The sequence below is a fragment of the Triturus cristatus genome, chromosome 5_2 (assembly GCF_964204655.1).
Source record: "Triturus cristatus chromosome 5_2, aTriCri1.1, whole genome shotgun sequence".
Lineage (NCBI taxonomy): Eukaryota > Metazoa > Chordata > Amphibia > Caudata > Salamandridae > Triturus > Triturus cristatus.
The window spans coordinates 707,963,284-707,981,049 of record NC_140588.1 but is presented as its reverse complement, the minus strand read 5'-3'; the positions used below and the strand labels follow the sequence as shown (position 1 = coordinate 707,981,049).

General features: G+C 39.0%; 1 protein-coding gene across 1 annotated transcript in view; it reads right to left on the bottom strand.

Moving 5' to 3' along the window:
* CHM (CHM Rab escort protein) overlaps positions 1-17,766 on the bottom strand; it is a 757,130-nt gene that overhangs the window by 434,186 nt on the left and 305,178 nt on the right. The window contains exon 7 of the mRNA XM_085607803.1: positions 4,522-4,642. Within this exon, the coding sequence (XP_085463929.1) occupies positions 4,522-4,642 (121 nt within the window). The remainder of the gene's footprint in view (positions 1-4,521; positions 4,643-17,766) is intronic.

Sequence of the window (17,766 nt, the reverse complement as noted above, 5' to 3'; positions counted from 1 at the left end):
AGGACAAGGTGGTACTAAGGAGGGACTAACAAGGCAATGAAGGAATCAGAAGCCAGCATTTAAGAAGTACAACGTCACACACCGATTAAAAATATGGGCGGAGAGTGGGCGGAGTTTCACATCCTTAACTCAGTACTACATGCCTCGCAGAGCAGCGCATGTCCTAAAAAACTGTCTGAACCGCAAAATGTGGATGATGTATCTGTTTGAGGACTAACGTCTATAGACCATTATATTGACATAAGAAAACAAGGAGTTTTCTTATTCCCAGGAGTTTACTGAGATCCTATTGAAGGATGCGGGAGACTAAAGAAAATATGTTTCCACCTAGAATATTGTGTGTTTATGTCAGTGCGTGTTCCTAGAGCAAGGTAGGACTTTCTGTTGAGCTTTTCTCTTAGGAGGGATTTTTCCCTTGAGCTCCTCTCACTCGCACTGGCTTGGGACTCATCTTGGAGTTTCTTACATTTCTCTACATAAGAGAGTGCTTAGCCTATTTATTTGATGTCTGTTGATTTATAATACTTTTCAGCTTGATATGCAAAGGCTTCATGCTTATGCATGGATTCTCTCATCAAAACCTTTTATTGAGTATCTGAACTGACACCTTTATCTACCTTCTTCTAATTTAATTTTAGATTAGGGAACTTCCTTTATGGAACATGCTTGCTGTATTATTACCAGAATAATAGTAATTTTAATCAATATTGTATTCTTTCTTTTATTGAGATATTGATTATTGGATTATATCAACTTTTAATGCTGATACTAGAGAGATTAATACTCATTGATTAAATTATAGAAAGCAAACGAATTGAAAATAAAACTCTGACACACAAAATTTCTCTTTATTGACAGTAATGAAAGTATTTAAATTATTTATTACTATGTGTTTTGAGTAGACAATTCTTCCGTTTCATTTCTCATTGTCGAGGAACAATGGTCCAGTGACGGGGGTTATTTAAATATCAAACTTGAAGATTGAGATATAAAAAACCTTGCTACGTCAAGTGGTAGAAAGTGGACGGTTTTATGTCACAGGAGAAAAGGTGCCGGAATCTGCCCGAGTTTCGAATTGCCAATGTTCCTTAAGTCTAAAGCCCAAACGTGAAGACTGAAGGAGTCAGCAGTTTTGAAGGTGGTTGCAGTGAAGGAGATTTGAGTATCAATAGGGTTATGTATCGCAATTGTTTAGTTAGGTGTTTGTCATTGTGCTTAAGTTAAGTGTTTGATTTTTTGATAGAGGCTAACTGAATAATCGTGTCTAAGCGTTTGATGTTGAGCGGTTGAAGTTGTTATAGGACTGGGATATTTAAGAAATAATAAGGTGAGGTGTTATTTGTGTGTTAAGGTTATGTGGTACAGATTTGTGAGGAACCATCAACTGCATAATTGAGATGGGGACTGTTACAAATTGTAGTGATTGTACTAATATTGATTTGTTTAAGTGAAACCTATTGCGTAAAGGGGAAACTACGTCAGTGTAAGGAGGTTGAAGGGTTTTAAAACCTTTTTTCTGATTGTTTCATGTGTGATTGAACTATTTTGAATTCTTACTGGAGCAGACAAAAGGTATTTGTTTATTGTGCTACCTTAAAGTTGTAGAATTTGTGTGTGTGAAAATTGTAAAGGAGGGTGAACCGCTGCAAGAAGTGAAAAGGTATGTCTGAGTGTGCTGCACTGGGATAGGTCAGTTGGTATGAAGTGCCATGCTGAGATTGGTCGACAAGTCATCAAGTACTATGCTGTAATAGTCTTATGAAAAGAGAATTGAGACAGGATTGGAGGAAGATACTGACGTACACGGAACTGTAAATTTAACAAAAATATTGACATTTTCTGAATTGATCATTGCTCGATTATTGTTAAATCTTTGTAATCATGAAATATTTAAAGCTCTTAGAGATTTGATGGGAGGTGATACAGGAGTACCTGTTCGGGAGGGTGAAGCGGCTCCACTGGAAGGTCCACCAGCTCATTATATGGTGACAAATGTAGGGCTTCATACAAATTTGTTGCTCCGTCAATGGTACAGGGTCACTGATAATGAAGGAACACTTAGATTGCCACAATATGGCACTTTTGATTTAAACATTATTGAACATATTAGGGAAAAATTATATGAAATGAAGTCTACACAATATGAAGCATTAAATGCTTGGGAGTGGGCAGCTCATGCCAAAAAAAATAAGAAAGGTACCAGAATAGAGCCAAGGGAGCAGTGCAAAACTACACAGATACCCAACGGGATGAAGGACAGCAGAGATGGAAAAAATGCAGAATTGAGGGAGCTAGAATGTACCCAGCAATAGCATCAGAAAAGACTAAAAGTAACCGAAAGCAGGGAAATGATAATGAGGAAGTTGCAGGACAAACTGAAGCTGAAAGAGATTCTGGGTATGACATTTTAGATGCCTTGTTATCCTAACATCCACCCCATATGTGTTACAACCACTAGTGTTACAGTGTCTACATCCCCTATTGAGCTGAATATATCTCAGATTGAAAGACGTGACGGTGAGCTAGACCCCTCTGAGACCGAGTTAAAAATAAGTTAGGTCCAGAGTACTTTAGAGAGGTTGAAAGTCTACAGCGAGACCTGCTGTGGGATGGAAAACCCCGCACAGCGTTATCCAAACTCACACTCAATTGGTATGACGGGGGGATTAGCCTCCCATATATCAAAAAATATTACTGGGCAGCACATCTTGCAGCCATTAATCAGGGCACCTATGGTGGGCCATATGATCCCGGCCATGCCACGGATAGATGGACTCTTCCAGGAGGAAATTATAACAGGGCACTATATTCCAAACCTAAAAGATACCCCTTGACCGGACCAACCGATCACTCGGTCTGAATTTGGCACACCATTAATAAAAATCTGGGTTGGGAGCGAAAACTCACCCTGGCAACCCCATTATGGGACTCCGAACAATTGGGTGACCTATGGAAAACGAGGGGTTTCTACAAGTGGGACCTCATCGGGATCTCACAGATCAAAGACATGTGGGAGAAGGGCGTAAATAAATCATTTGCGTCAGCAGCACCATGAGTTGGCTGACTCGGAACGATTTTGATATACTCAAATCCGACATGCTCTAAATTCCCACCTCCCAAAAGGCTCCTCGCCTCCGGATCCCTCTCCACTGGAAGACAGATTGTTAGACGGACACCTACCCGAGAAAACTATATCACTGACCTATAGGAAACTGATCAACAATATGACAAACCCCCTGGGGCCACTACGTGAGAAATCGGTGAGGGATGGCATCGAATTAGATGACGAGGACTGGCAGGAAGCAGTGTCCTCACCAAAAGTCATAGCAATCTCGGCTAGACTCAGACTAATTCAACTCAAAATCCTACATAGAATTTATGTCACAGGGCCTAGTCTGGTACACATGGGTAGAGCCGACAGAGGGGACTGTCAGAGACAATGTGGTCCGGAAGGGACATTTCTGCACATATTATGGAAGTGCGAGTACATACAATCATACTGGCGAAGGATCCACACCATATTAAGTGTAGTGCTCTCAATGGTCATACACCCAGATACACGTAGATGCCTCTTAAACATATGGGAACCCACTGATTTGAATTGTTACCACACGCAATGGGTCACACCGAGGCTCATGCTGGCAAAAAGGAACATAGCACGATTGTGGGGAGCGGCACAGACACGCAAAGTAGAAGCTTGGAATGAAGACCTAGACTGGTGTATTTATAGGGAAAAGATAGTCTACACAGCCCGTGGTTGCCCCAAAAAGTGGTCCAAACTATGGAATCCCTGGAACTCCTATCGAGGGCATATATGCAACCCTCCGCTTAGCCTTGATCTGGATGATCCCTCCACCCCATAGTCGGAGCCCGTTGCGCTCTGGAGTAAAGGAGTATTTATTGTTGCCTCAATGAATGTATTGTACCTGATTCCTCTGCATAATATGTCATATGTCAACGAATGTTTAAAAAAAAAGAAATATAAAAACAATTTTAAAAAATACGTTAGGCCCTTCATGGCCATAAACTTTGTGTGCATAAAGTGTAAATGGTGCCAATGTCATGGCTTATCCCAAAACAACATTCAGGTAGAATGCACATAAGAGATTGACATAGCACTTTAAACCCGTAGTCTTGGAAAAGACATGGTCCTGAGAGAAAATGTATCTTTCTTATGCGCGAAGAAAGTATGTTGAAGAAAAAAGAAATGAATGGAGTCAGCTCCAGATCCTCATGTTGTTGACCAGATTCAAAAGAGGCCTAGCATTACAGTAGGGGCTACATATTCATGAACCATGATGGCATACTTGGTAGGCATTTTGGATCTGTGAGCCCATGTGTACTCTTACCCGTTATTGTCTATTCCCTGTCAGGATATATTTATCCTGCATACAGAGGACCCAGTTCTTTCCCAGATAAAGCTGCAATGGTGACATCTAAGCCAGGTGGGACTGCGGTTTGAAAACAAAATAGGTTAGAAGCCTATAGACAGCTTCAAGAAAAGGAGGAACAGAATAGTACCTTGGTATTCTTCAGGGTGCTGTTCATACTCTGCACAAAAGGTAAGAAATTTCATTAGCATTCTCTTTTCCACCATTGTCAACTGCTTGCTGTTGAAGACATCGGCTCTTGAACATGGTACCTTCAAAATAAAATCATAACATTTTTAATGCATCAAAGTCCAAAGAGACATACTTATTATATGTGCATAGATTTGTAGTCCCAAAATTACCATTTGTTCATACTGATTACCCAACCATATCCCTATTTCCCCACATAATGGGGCGTAAAAACAGACTAATTAGAGGATGGACTGTAATGTGTACCTTGGAGGAATGCACCTTATACCAATGACCACCAAATTACTTGAGAAATTTTTTTTGTTGGTTTTTTTTTTGCCTGTTGATTAATAACTATGCTACACCTTCTCTCTTCTCTACTACCCTTCCCTACTTGAACACATAACTATCCTCACCAATTTTGGCATGCTTACACCTCTTAACCTGTTGCTCCACCTGTAAACACTTAATGCTCCACTTTTCTCTTTTTCTTTCATTCTGGTTCTTCCTCTCTTTTTGCTCTTTCTCTCCTTCTCTCTTTCTGTGTCCCTCACACACTTCATCACACTTGGTTTTGTCTTAACCTTCAACCCTCTTTCTTTCTTTTGTTTTTCTTTCCCCCTCTACACTCTACACCGCTTTAAATACATAACCATGGCACATATGACTTTTGGGTTAATCACACATTTATAATGTAAAGCCTTGAGAAAGCCCTCGGCCAATTAGGCGCCACGGGCGAAACCCCTGTCGGCTGTTTGTTTCTTCCTTTTTGCTGTCTGTGAACCTATTCACCAGCACTAAAAATAAAAGGACAACAAATCAAGAAATGCGTTTTTGACGACATCACTCTTAACACTACAAATATGAGTGCATCTTTTTTTCCTCAAAAAATACCCTGGCTAGCATGTTGAACCAGGAGCACATGGGCTCAGCTCCTTGAGGAGAAAATGGCAAACACAAATTGGGTCCTGGAGGGGCGTGGCTTCGGAGCCTCGGGAGATGGCCGCTGTTCCCGGGAGCTCCGTCGGGACGTGAGGTGGTGGGACCTCTCCAGGCAACTATTCTTCTCTTCAGACCCCGGAACCGCATGATATAGCGGTCGGAACTCGGGCTCTTCAGAATGCTGCCATTTTTTGCGCACAGGGTGAAACCAGCGGACATATTTTTACAATTATTTGCCGGCCGTGACCCACCTCATCGTCGTGGCCGCCAATTTGTTTTTTCAGCGCTCCTATGCTTCCCGCCTGAGGCTGTGAGACGTTACTCCTTCACAGCTGAATGCCCGTTTTTTGCTATTACAGCTCACTTCTTTCGTTTTTCGTCAGCATTAATATTATTTGATCCCTAATAATTTTTACACCGATGCTTCTTCAACTACTGTAGTTTCTGTCATTTTTGGCCACCAATTATTCCACTTCACTCCTAAATTTTTATGCTGATACCTCCTGTGTACTCTAATTTTCTTCTCATTTTTTCACCAGTTTGACTCTAGTTCCTTTTATAGGACTCTGTGTGACTCCATTATTACAATTTTTTCTTCATCGTATATAAAGTGTTTCTCCTCACTCCGCCACATATGGCAATGCCTTGCACTAATCGTAGTGGCTCTCTTCCTTCAAATGAGGCGGGTTTAGAGGTCTACAATCCTTTTGACGTCCTACAGGATCACATTGATGATAATCTCAAAGACTCTGCTGGTTCCAAGACTTCTACTCCATCTACTTCTCGTCTAGGCGCTAAACAAGGCTCCGAAATACCTTCTGCGTAAGCGTCTACTCCAGGTAAACGAGTGAAAGCTAATCCACCCTCTCCTACTAATTCATCATCCTTAATTTCCATGGAGCTCCTTCTTGACAAAATTCATGCTCTCAAACCACATATGGAGGAAACCAACACCCGACTTCAGAATCTAGAAGCCAATTGGTCCCTTAGTGAGAAGAGAGTTGGGGACCTAGAGAAACGTGTTGATTCTGTTCAAGGACTTACAAATCAAGTTCCTCTCATATCTAAAGAGACAGAACAACTTAAACAGCAGATTGAAAATTTAGAAAATCGCAACAGGCATAATAACCTACGCATTTATGGATTAGTTGAAGGACTTGAAGGCTCTAATCCAATTTCCTTTTTTCAGTCTTTTCTGCCCACTCTTCTGGGTCTTCCTGAAACCCCTTCATTGAATATCCAACGGGCGCATCGTCTGGGTCAGATTGTTCGTTCTTCATCCCCCTCTACTAAGCCGAGAGGAGTTATTTTGTATTTTTGTATTTTTTGGAGTACACAGATTTACTCAGAGTCCTCCATGCTGCCAAGCAACGCGGAAACATTTCTTGGAATGGTTCTAATCTCTTTTTTGCTCAGGACTATGCCAAGACAACTGCTGAACATCGGAAAAGATTCTTGGAGATGAGACCAGCGTTACGTAGCCTAAATGCTCGTTATGGCTTGTTCCACCCATGTCTCTTCAAAGTGACTTATAATAATAAAACAACTAGTTATGAAGATCCAGCGCTACTCCAACAATTTTTGAACAGTTGCAGAGCGGAGTCCATGGAGGTGCCTCAGCCATGGCAGACTTATTTATTTCAGTATTATCTGTTTGTTATTTGTTTTGTTCTTAGTGATGATTAATTTCCTTCCTAATGTCTTATGTGGCATTCTGTTGTAGTAATATGTTCCTTTTTTCTTCCTTTCATTAGGTTGCGGTCTTGTGGTCCCTCGTCGTTTCTTGTTCTCTTCAGCTTGCCTGGAAGATGTCCCCTCCTTACCGTCTCGTCCTGAGATCTTCCGTTCAGTGTCTTACCTCCCTTATGTGGCTTCACCAACCCCGTTCTTCCTGTCTTCTTGTGGTATGCCTTTATGTTACAATATTTTTTCATCAAATGTTTGTATTGCTTTGTCCCTATGTTTTTTGTTATGTTCGTCCCTTTCTACCTCTCCTTTCTATCATTTTTTCCTTTCACTCCAATTTCTTCTCCTTTTTCAATCTCTTGTATTTCTCTTATTGCTCACCTCTAATTCTCTCTTTTACTATTTCATACTTTTCTGCTTTCAATCTCCTTATTTCATTACTCTTTCCTATTTCATATTCCGCCAATATTCCTCTATTTTCAGCTTCAATCTATCAAATTACCATTTGATGTTTTATTTTTTACTCATGTACATAATTGACTTTCTCAAAGGTTTTCGTTATAATTTATTTTTTAGATGTCGTTAAATATACTTTCTTGGAATGTTAAAGGTTTGGGTTCCCCCATTAAGCGACAACGAGTCTTATCTCATTTAGCAACTTTAAAAGGAGACATTGTGTTATCACAAGAAATTCATATAAAAGATGTTGAAATTACTAAATTACATCGTAATTGGGTAGGCCATGTTTTTGCGTCTCCTGGTTCAGGGAAACGTAATGGTGTTGCTATTCTCTGCCATACGCGGTTAAATATCAAACTTATAAACCAAGGCAATGATTCTGATGGCAGATGGGTTGCTGGATCTTTGATGATTGATAAAATCCCTTTAACTATTTTTAATTTGTATGCTCCCACTATACAAGACAAATTGTTTTGGCCCCAGATTCTTGCTTCACTGATGCAATATACTGATGATTATCTCATTTTAGGGGGTGATTGTAACATGATTATGGATCCTATTTTAGACAGAAGGTCCAATTCTCATTTCTCACCCTCTCTCATGCACACTCAATTTACCTCTACTATATCTCAAAGATCTCTTGTTGACTTCTGGAGACTCTGCTACCCTACAGTACAAGAGTACACGTACTACTCACCTGCTCACTCTTCCCAATCCCGCAATGACTATCTTTTTATTTCCAAAGCCTTGACCCAACACATTACCCATTCTGATATAGGCACTATTTTAATCTCTGATCATGCTCCAGTTTCCATACGCCTAGACTTACTCCCCCCCATAAAAGGTACTACGAGATGGAGGTTTAATAATTCTCTCCTATTCCTTGATTTTGCATCCCTATTTTTTACAGACAATGAATCTCCTCTGATATCCCCTCAACTGTTATGGGACACTTTTAAGGCTGCCTCTAGATATTTCATTATTGCAGGCCAAATTCTCTTTCAATAAACTTTCCACTGAATCTGCAAATTTATATCTACTTAAATCTAGTGCTAAATATTATAGCGCGCAAAATAAAGCTGGCAACCTTCTTGCCAATTATCTTAAAGGTCAAAGAGCGCACAAAAATTGAATCTATTGTCACCTCATCTAATATCACGCTTCATAAAGATGAAGATATTCTGACGGAGTTCACTAACTTTTATCAAAATCTTTATACTCTGGAATCCCCTCCCTTATTATCTGACATTGATCATTATTTGTCCTCCATTCCCTCTCCTTCCTTTCCAGAAATAGATTTTTCCTCCTTAGAAGCTGATATATACCCTAAAGATATTCTGGAGTCCATTCAGGTGCTTAAAAATGTGAAAGCTCCTGGACCAGATGGCTTCACAATAGAATTTTATTTACATTTTTCCAACCTGCTTGTTCCTAAACTTCACCAATTATTTTCATTTTTTATATCGTCCAAAAAATCTGAAGGCTCCTTTCAGGAGGCTTTAATTTGTCTTCTTCCCAAAGATAATAAGGATCATACTTAATGTAAAAATAATAGACCTATTTCTTTAATCAACCTGGATTACAAGATATTTGCGAAAATTCTTGCGCTTCGTCTGGACAAAATTTTACCTAAACTAATTGGTAAAGAACAATGTGGTTTCATCAAGGGTCGTCACCTTTCTGACAATACCCGTCTCTTTTTTAATGTTCTTAGTAAATCCCATTCCTATCAACATTCATTAGCTGCTGTTGCATTAGATGCTGAAAAAGCATTTGACAGGGTTAATTGGCAATTTATATTCTCAACTCTTGTTTGGTTTGGTTTTGGCCTGATTTTTCTTTCTTATATTTCATTATTATATTCCTTTCCTAATTATTTTATCTTAGCTAACGGCCTTGTTTCTTCTTCGTTTCCTCTCTTCAGAGGTGTCAGGCAAGGATGTTCTCTTTCCCCTCTTCTTTTTATTTTGGCATTAGAACCTATTTTAACAAAAATTCGAATGAATAAAGATATTACTGGCTTCCCTTATGGGGATAAACATCTGAAAATTTCTGCTTATGCAGACGATATTCTTTTATACATTTCTAACCCCCAAACCTCTATTCCAACCTTTCTATCAGAAGTTTCTGATTTTGCGATGGTATCAGGTTACAAACTTAATGTTGATAAATGTGAAATTCTCCCTCTAAATAGGTTTTGTTTCCATGTAGATTTCTTGGCTTCTCCTTTTCACTGGAGTCCGACTAAGATCAAATACTTAGGTTTATGGTTCAAACCCTCCATTAAAGATACTGTAACAGTAAATATAAAAAATCTGCAAACAACTCTAAAAGAATCTACAACTCGTTGGCATCCCTTGTTCTTATCCTGGTTGGGTAGACTAGACTCTATTAAAATGATGTTAGTTCCAATAATTTTATTTTTCCTTTCTAAGCTTCCAGTTAATATTCCTAAATCCTGCTATAAAAATATTTATTCTACATTATCAAAAGTTTTATGGCAAAACAAGAAAGCTAGGATGTCGTTTGCTAAACTTAAATGTCCTAAACATCTGGGTGGAGTTAATTTTCCGGATTTCTTCTCAAAGCACACTTCATTTTTTCTTAATCATTCTGTTTTCTTATTATCTGACCATATGTCTGATCTCGCCTCTCAACCATTGTGGGTAGAGATTACATCCTCCTTCTTTCATCCTTTCACTTTTGAAGAATTTGTGTCATTATCCCATATTCCCAAGAAGTTCTCTCTCCCTATTCTTAAAAATTCCCGCAAAATATTTTCTCCTCTCTTCCTGGATGGTCTAGACGATCGCTCACTCTTCTTACAATCCCCTATTTGGTATAATCCCCTTATTAAAGTTAGAAATAAGACACTTTTTTGGAGAGAATGGAAAGATCTCGGTCTTAATTGGACTCACCAAGTTTTTCATGAAGGTACTTGTATTCCCTTCTCTATACTTCAATCCCGCTTTTCTTTACCATTATCCTTTGAATCCAAACATAGATTATTGTGTACAGTTGCTCAAAATAGCTATGATGACCTTCCTTGTTCCGTCACTCATATCAACTCTTCTCCTCTTACTCTCCCTTTTTTACTTTCTTCATCCTCTGCTTCTCAAATCTATAAAAAGCTACGAGATACCTCTATTACTCGAGATAAATCTAAAGTAGAAAGTGATTGGGAGTCAGATTTAGAGGAATCGTTTTCTATTTTAACATGGCAAAAAATTTGGACCAAAATAAGGAAATCATCTAGAGCAGCAAACACAACTCAAACATTATTTTTTATCAATAATAGACTTTTGATCACTCCTGCCAAATTACATATAATTGATCCCTCTATTTCCTGTACCTGCTGGTCTTGCTCAGCTGCAGTGGCAGATCTTAAACATATGTTATTTACTTGCCCGGCGATCTATAAGTTTTGGTCCAGTGTGTGGAAGCAAATTAATAATATTTTTTCTACCCAGTTCCCCTTTACTTTTTCACATATTTTTTTTAGGAAGTCTTTCAGAGATATGGTCTTCCTCCATTATTAACAAGTCTATTATTGACTTACTTATAGCCGTAGCATTTCAACAAATCACTAAATCTTGGATGAATGCCTCGAATGTTTCTTTCCAAGCCTGGTGGTATGGGATTTGTTATAATCACAGATTAGACAGGGCCTACGTTTATCCCATTACACTTGCTATTAAACGACACTTATTATGGTTACCCATCACTAATTTCTTAAACCTATCTGCTCAATCCTTACCTTTACAAACTCCTTGCACGGAAGAAGTTCCCAAACCTCCATGAAGTTATTAATAATGGTTTCTTATATATTATGTCTTTTCTCTTGCTTATTTTATACATCTTTATTAGAGGATTTTTTTGTATGCCATTGTTACATTTTCAATGCATAAGGTTTGTTCTATCAATTGATATTTTCTTCCCTTCTCCCTTCTATCCCTTCCCCCTCTTTCTCGGTTTCTTCCCCTCGTTTATGACACTTTTTGCATTTCTACTATATTTAGATATTATGTTCTATTGTTATTCTGTTGAACTTGATATTCAATAAACTTTCTTTAAAACTGAAAAGACACTCTAAATAGTGCTTTTACTCTGTATTATTATTTGTAAAGGGTGGTTGGCAATTAGGTTTGAATCAAAGATGTATAATATATTTATCCATGTGCAAATGCTTAATATGTTTCGTCTATTCATAAAATATTATTTTAGATTCATAATTAAAAGTTTTTATGTTATAAAGTGACAAATTGGGTCCTGCCCTTGATGTGGCTGCCCTTCGGATAGGATCCACCCATTTGCCTACTACTAACATACCTACCTGTCCGAAACCCGTAGGGCCACCACTACCCTTAAATACATCTGAATCAAAGGATTTGGAGAACTGACATTTCTCAAGTGGAATTCATGGCAACTTGTAGAGATCAAAGAGAACGAAGAAACAGTCGAATACAAGAAGTTTTCTCGACCTCAGGAACTCCTTTAAGGCAGAGCACAACAAGCTTACAATCGGCCAAATCTGTTTTCCAAACGTTGGAGAGAGCCTTAAAAAAGGAGACTACAAAATGGTGGGAAGCAGCTAGCCTGAAAAAGTACTTGTAAGCAGACAGAATACCAAGGGGCCTCAGAATACTAATATTTCCCCCCAGTGGAAACAACCAAACCTGATCAAATCTCCAAATGGGAGGAGAATTTGAGAGAAGTATCAAATAATATGATTCGACAACTCATGGACATTGCAGAAGAGGAACACAACAAATATAAAACTGAAGTGGATGACCTGACGGAAAAAATTGAAGATTCAAATTGGGGGGACATAACCACAAAGAACTACGAGATCCTTAAAGTTATTGATGAATACGAAGACCTAATACAACGTAAAAACAGCAAATTCCGTAGGGATCTGGACTACCAACTAGGGAGGGTTTACACCTTTGCGAAACGATACAACAGCATCACCAAGGGTATCACTGCATTGGAGGTACGACAACAACAAGCCTCAATCACAACCTCAGAAGCAGAATCCCCAGGCAACAAAATATTAGCTTTAACAACGCAAGTTGGGTCAATTTTTTAGAGGAAGTTTTAAGACATCGTCTGGGGGTCAAAAATCAACCTACACAAGTTACCAGAGCAACAACAGAAAACTCACAACATATCTCACCATCAACCCCAAAAGGTGAAGTAATAACAAGGGCCAGGAAAAAACAAGAAACCGAACCGAAAGACCAAACAACTTAATGATCAACATTTCTGGAAACGAACATTCACTATCACATGAAATGGCCATAAATCGAGGCCTCTCCTTCTGTCCTATGGCATTTTGGGATCTTTTCAAATTCACCCGCAAACTTAAATTAACATCTTTCTTTCACAATAGACTACCTACTTCCAAAGATATAAGACCACCCATCACTAGCTCCCTGACGCTGCAGGATCTGGACAACATTCACTTGATTACTACACTCACAGACGATCAGGAAGATCAATCCCCATCTGCATATACTGTGGCCGAAGAACTGGGAATTGACACTACGTACGCTGTAGAGAGCAATATCAGTGCCAAATCCACCTTTTGTCCCCAACTAACTACAGGCAACACTATCGATCTCTTCCATACAGCCGTTAGTAAAGACCTGGCTTTGGAATACAAGAAACACCAGAAGAAAAAACGCTACCTACCAAGAAACTTAGAACCCCATGAAACCAAAGTTGTGGGAGATCTCAGCAGGAACCCAGAAGTAGTGATAAAGGAGGCGGATACAGGAGGGAACGTGGTCATATTGCGCACTGAAGATTACATTGCAGAAGCACAAAAACAACTCTGTGACAAGACCTGTTACAAAGAACTGGACAATAACCCAACGAACAAGATACAAAAGGCCCTAAAGGATCTTTTGGACCTTTGGTACAGGCGAAATCTCCTCACCTTGGTTTAACGCAATAACCTATACATAGAACACCCCAAAATGGCAACCCATTACCTCCCACCAAAGGTACATAAAAATAAAACTAACCCACCAGGAAGACCAATCATAGCTGGAATCAACTCTATCTGTTCCAAGATTGGAGAATATGTGGACTACCAACTTCAGCCATTAATGAAAGATCTACCGTCATACATACGCGACACAAAGGACCTGCTACTCAAATTGAATAACATCCTATGGGACTCGGATTGTGTACTGGCCACAACTGACGTCGTTAGCGTATACACCTCAATCCGACATACTACTGGATTGGAAGCTGTCCAAAAAGCCCTGGCCACCAAACCTGCCCATTTCTGGGAGTCAAACAAAATGATTGTGAACATGCTACACTTCTGCCTCACTAACAACGTATTTTCTTTCAACATGAGATACTACTTACAACGACAGGGGAGTGCCATGGGAGCCAAATTTGCACCCCCATATGCATGTATTTTCATGGGAGAAGTAGAAAAATACTGGATCTAGGACGAAAATGTCCAAGAATATACCCCGCATATATAGTACTGGGGATGTTTCATTGATGACATACTATGTATATGGCAAGGAACAGAGGAGATTCTCAACAACTTCCTATGGAAAATAAACACTAATGGGTGTAACATCAAAACCACATCAAACATCTCTAGAAAGGAAATTGATTTCTTGGACGTCACCATTTATATACAAGATGGTAAAATACAGACAAAAGCCTACTGCAAACCAACAGCGGCCAATTCCAAACTGAGAGCAGACAGGTGCCATCCACCAAAAACCATACTAAACATTCTGAAAGGGGAAAATAGACGCATGCACAGGAACCGCAGTGATACCACCATTTACGAAGAGAAAGCCAAAGACCTGACCGAGAGATTGGCTCAACGCGGTTACCCAAGATCCCAACTAGAACAAACAGCGGAAGAATGCAGAAAACTCTTGTGTGCTGAACTTTTACAACCCAAAGACCAATCCAAGGATACCAACTGTAATACAATTAGTTTCCTGACAGATTACCACAATGGCCACCATCACATTTGAAAGACACTTCAGAAACACTGGTACCTTCTAATAAATAATATATCTATTACAAATAAAATAGAGAGATTTCCACAACTGGGGTTTAGAAGAGCCAGAAACCTTAAACAAATACTGTGCAAGTCAGAATTCTTGCACAAATACAGGAACCAAAATCAACCTTTCTGTCTAAACCGACTGGCTACTACACCTGCCACAATTGCAACGCATGCAAATTGGGAGTGAATAAACAACTAGAATGTTCCCCTGATTCACCAAGGACTATAAAAATTAGGGATTGGATCAATTGCAACTCCACTCATGTGATCTATGTAATGATCTGTCCATGCAACAAACTGTATGTGGGAAGCACAATAAGACCGCTCAAGCTCAGAATTCTGGACCATTATTGCAACTTACATAAACTGGAAATTAGACCACCATTGACGGACCATTTCAAAGAGTTTCACCCACATCAGAAGACCTTTAAATTCTTTGGGCTGGAACAGATCAAGCCAAAAACAAGAGGAGGAGATCGGGAACTGTGTATGAGATAGAAAGAGAGTGAATATATCATACGCATGAATATAGTCTCCAATGGCTTGAACAAAGATGCTGAAATGCACTATTGGCTCTAATGACTGTTCCCCTCCATAGGACTCAAGGCTCCAGAAAAAGAACAATCATTCCTATGATCCATGTACTAACAATCTTTTATCTCATTTAGCAGGTCACAAAGGATATTTGATGAGTTATAAGGGGCGACCTTCCCCTTCCCCCCGTTTTTCCTTTCCTTCTTTTCCCCTCTCTTTCTCCCCTTCCCCTCCCCTAGCTCTTGTTTCAGATTTTTATGTTAAAGAAGAATTCCCCTCTTGCAATGATGTGCTTGTCCACCCAAGCTACAGCAAGTAAGAATGTTCAAATACTTCTCATGAATTAATTGACTGTCCCCTCGTGAGGGGACGCCCTCTTTACTTCCAACCACCCTCTGACCCCCATCCTTTCAGTCAGAACTCTTGCTCCATCAGTTTTTTGGTTGAATCATTGAATGATTTGACTGTCATCTTGTTCACAACCACAGCGATTTGTTTTTGTGTTTGCTCCTTTATTCATTTTCTAACCTTTCGCTCCTAGACCTTAGTTTTTCCGGTAACATAATAGGGTGCATGGTAGTGTGCATTTCTGACCTCTGTCCAAAAAAGTCTTACCAAGCCTGGTGCGTTTCTATCTTTATTAACTTTACCTTTTTGTTGTGTTCCCTTTAAGTTAGTTTGTACTCCTCGTGCCTTAGCACGCGGAATATTTATAAGTTGCATTTCTCGTGTCTCAGAGCGAGGAATGTTATCAGTACCTTATGTTTGTTTTTGATAATGTGTTCCATCCTTGAGTTGTTTTACCTGGCAACCAGGGGATTCTGTAGGCGGTGCGCCAGGAGAAGGACTGAAGGTGGAGAGATCTGCTGATGTCTTATTTTCTGGAGGAAACCTATTTTAATTATCCGGGTTCCTGAGGATTATTTCACAACAAATTTGGCGACAATTTGTTCAAGACATCGACATCAGGGACCCACAATTTCTTTTATGAAAATCAATTTTTGCAAGTTTTTAAGGAATTTCAACTTTTAAGGATTGATATCTCCTCGTCAATTTTTTCTGGATTATTATTTGGTAACGCTGGAATTTCTACTGAAAAAAGGACTTAATTAAATACTTACTTTTCTCTCAAGTCTGGACATTTTTCAAATCATTGCCGCTTACACCAGCGACCAGCGCGAGTTCATTTCGAACGTCGGAATCAAACTGCTCTCTGTGGATTTGACAGTGCGCTGACACGCATCGTTACGTTGCGCTGACACGCATCATTACGTTTTTTATTCATCAGTTTCTCCTTGTGCGTCATCAAAGGTCACGTACCAGGGCATTTACGTGACGCCATCTTCATGTTTTTAAAAAGGTATCGCTAATATCGTTCTCTCTCTTCACCAGATTGCTTCCACTACATCATTTCTTACCGGTACTGTACAATTAATTGTTTTTATACAATATTATTATTTTACTTATATTTCTTTTAATTTTATTGTATTTTGGCAACAATTTGATAATACTTTGTTATGGCAACACAACAAAGATTTACCATTCAACCTCCTCAACCCTTCTGGCCAACACGGGCCGCTCCTAGCATGAAATGGTTCGAGTGGAAGGCATATTTTTTAAACTTTATCAAAGCTGTTGATGAAGACAACAAAATGTCTGCGGATAGAAAAAAAAACCTTTTCTTATATTCAATTGGCCCCGGAGGGTTAAAAGCCTATGATCGCATGCAAAAAGGAGTAACAAGTGGAGATACTAATGAATTTCTAGCAATTTTAAAAGACTTTGCCAATCACTTTGCACCCAAAGTTTGTATCGGAATAACTAGATACACATTTTTCATAGAAAACAAGAACCTAATGAAACTATTGATGATTATGTTTCTGCCCTCAGACTCATTGCTGATGACTGCAAATTTGATCATTTACAGGATCAATTTATAAGAGACCAAGTTGTTATGCACACTTCCATTCAGGATCGTTTATGGATCAATGGTGATGCAGATTTGAAAGACATTTTGGCTCTTGCAAGGAAAGCAGAATTGTCCTGTCGCAGTGCAAATGTGCTTAAAAATGATACTAAAGTCGAAGACAAAACAGAGGTTACCATCCGTAAAATTAAAGACCTGTCTAGTGACAAGAACAGAAAGTTTAGTTTTAAAACTTTGAAATATGATTCCTTAAAAAAAAAAAAAAATGTAAGTGTTATCGCTGTGACAGTAGATCTCATTTAGCTTCTAGCAAATTTTGCCCTGCTCTAAAACAAAGATGTTCGAATTGTAATATTATTGGCCATTTCGCTAAAGTGCGTCACAGAAAAAAGTATGGGAAGGTGAAATGTGTTGATGGTGATTTAATGTAACAAGTTCTGATGATGAGGAACAATTGGTTGAAAAGCTTTCTTCTCATATAATCACAGACACTGAGAATTCCGGTAGCTGTGATAATGAGTCCAAAGAATTATTTTTGCTAAACATTATTGATAAGAAAGGCAATAACAAAAATAAACCATTGTGTTTAATATCTTTAGGTGGTGTTA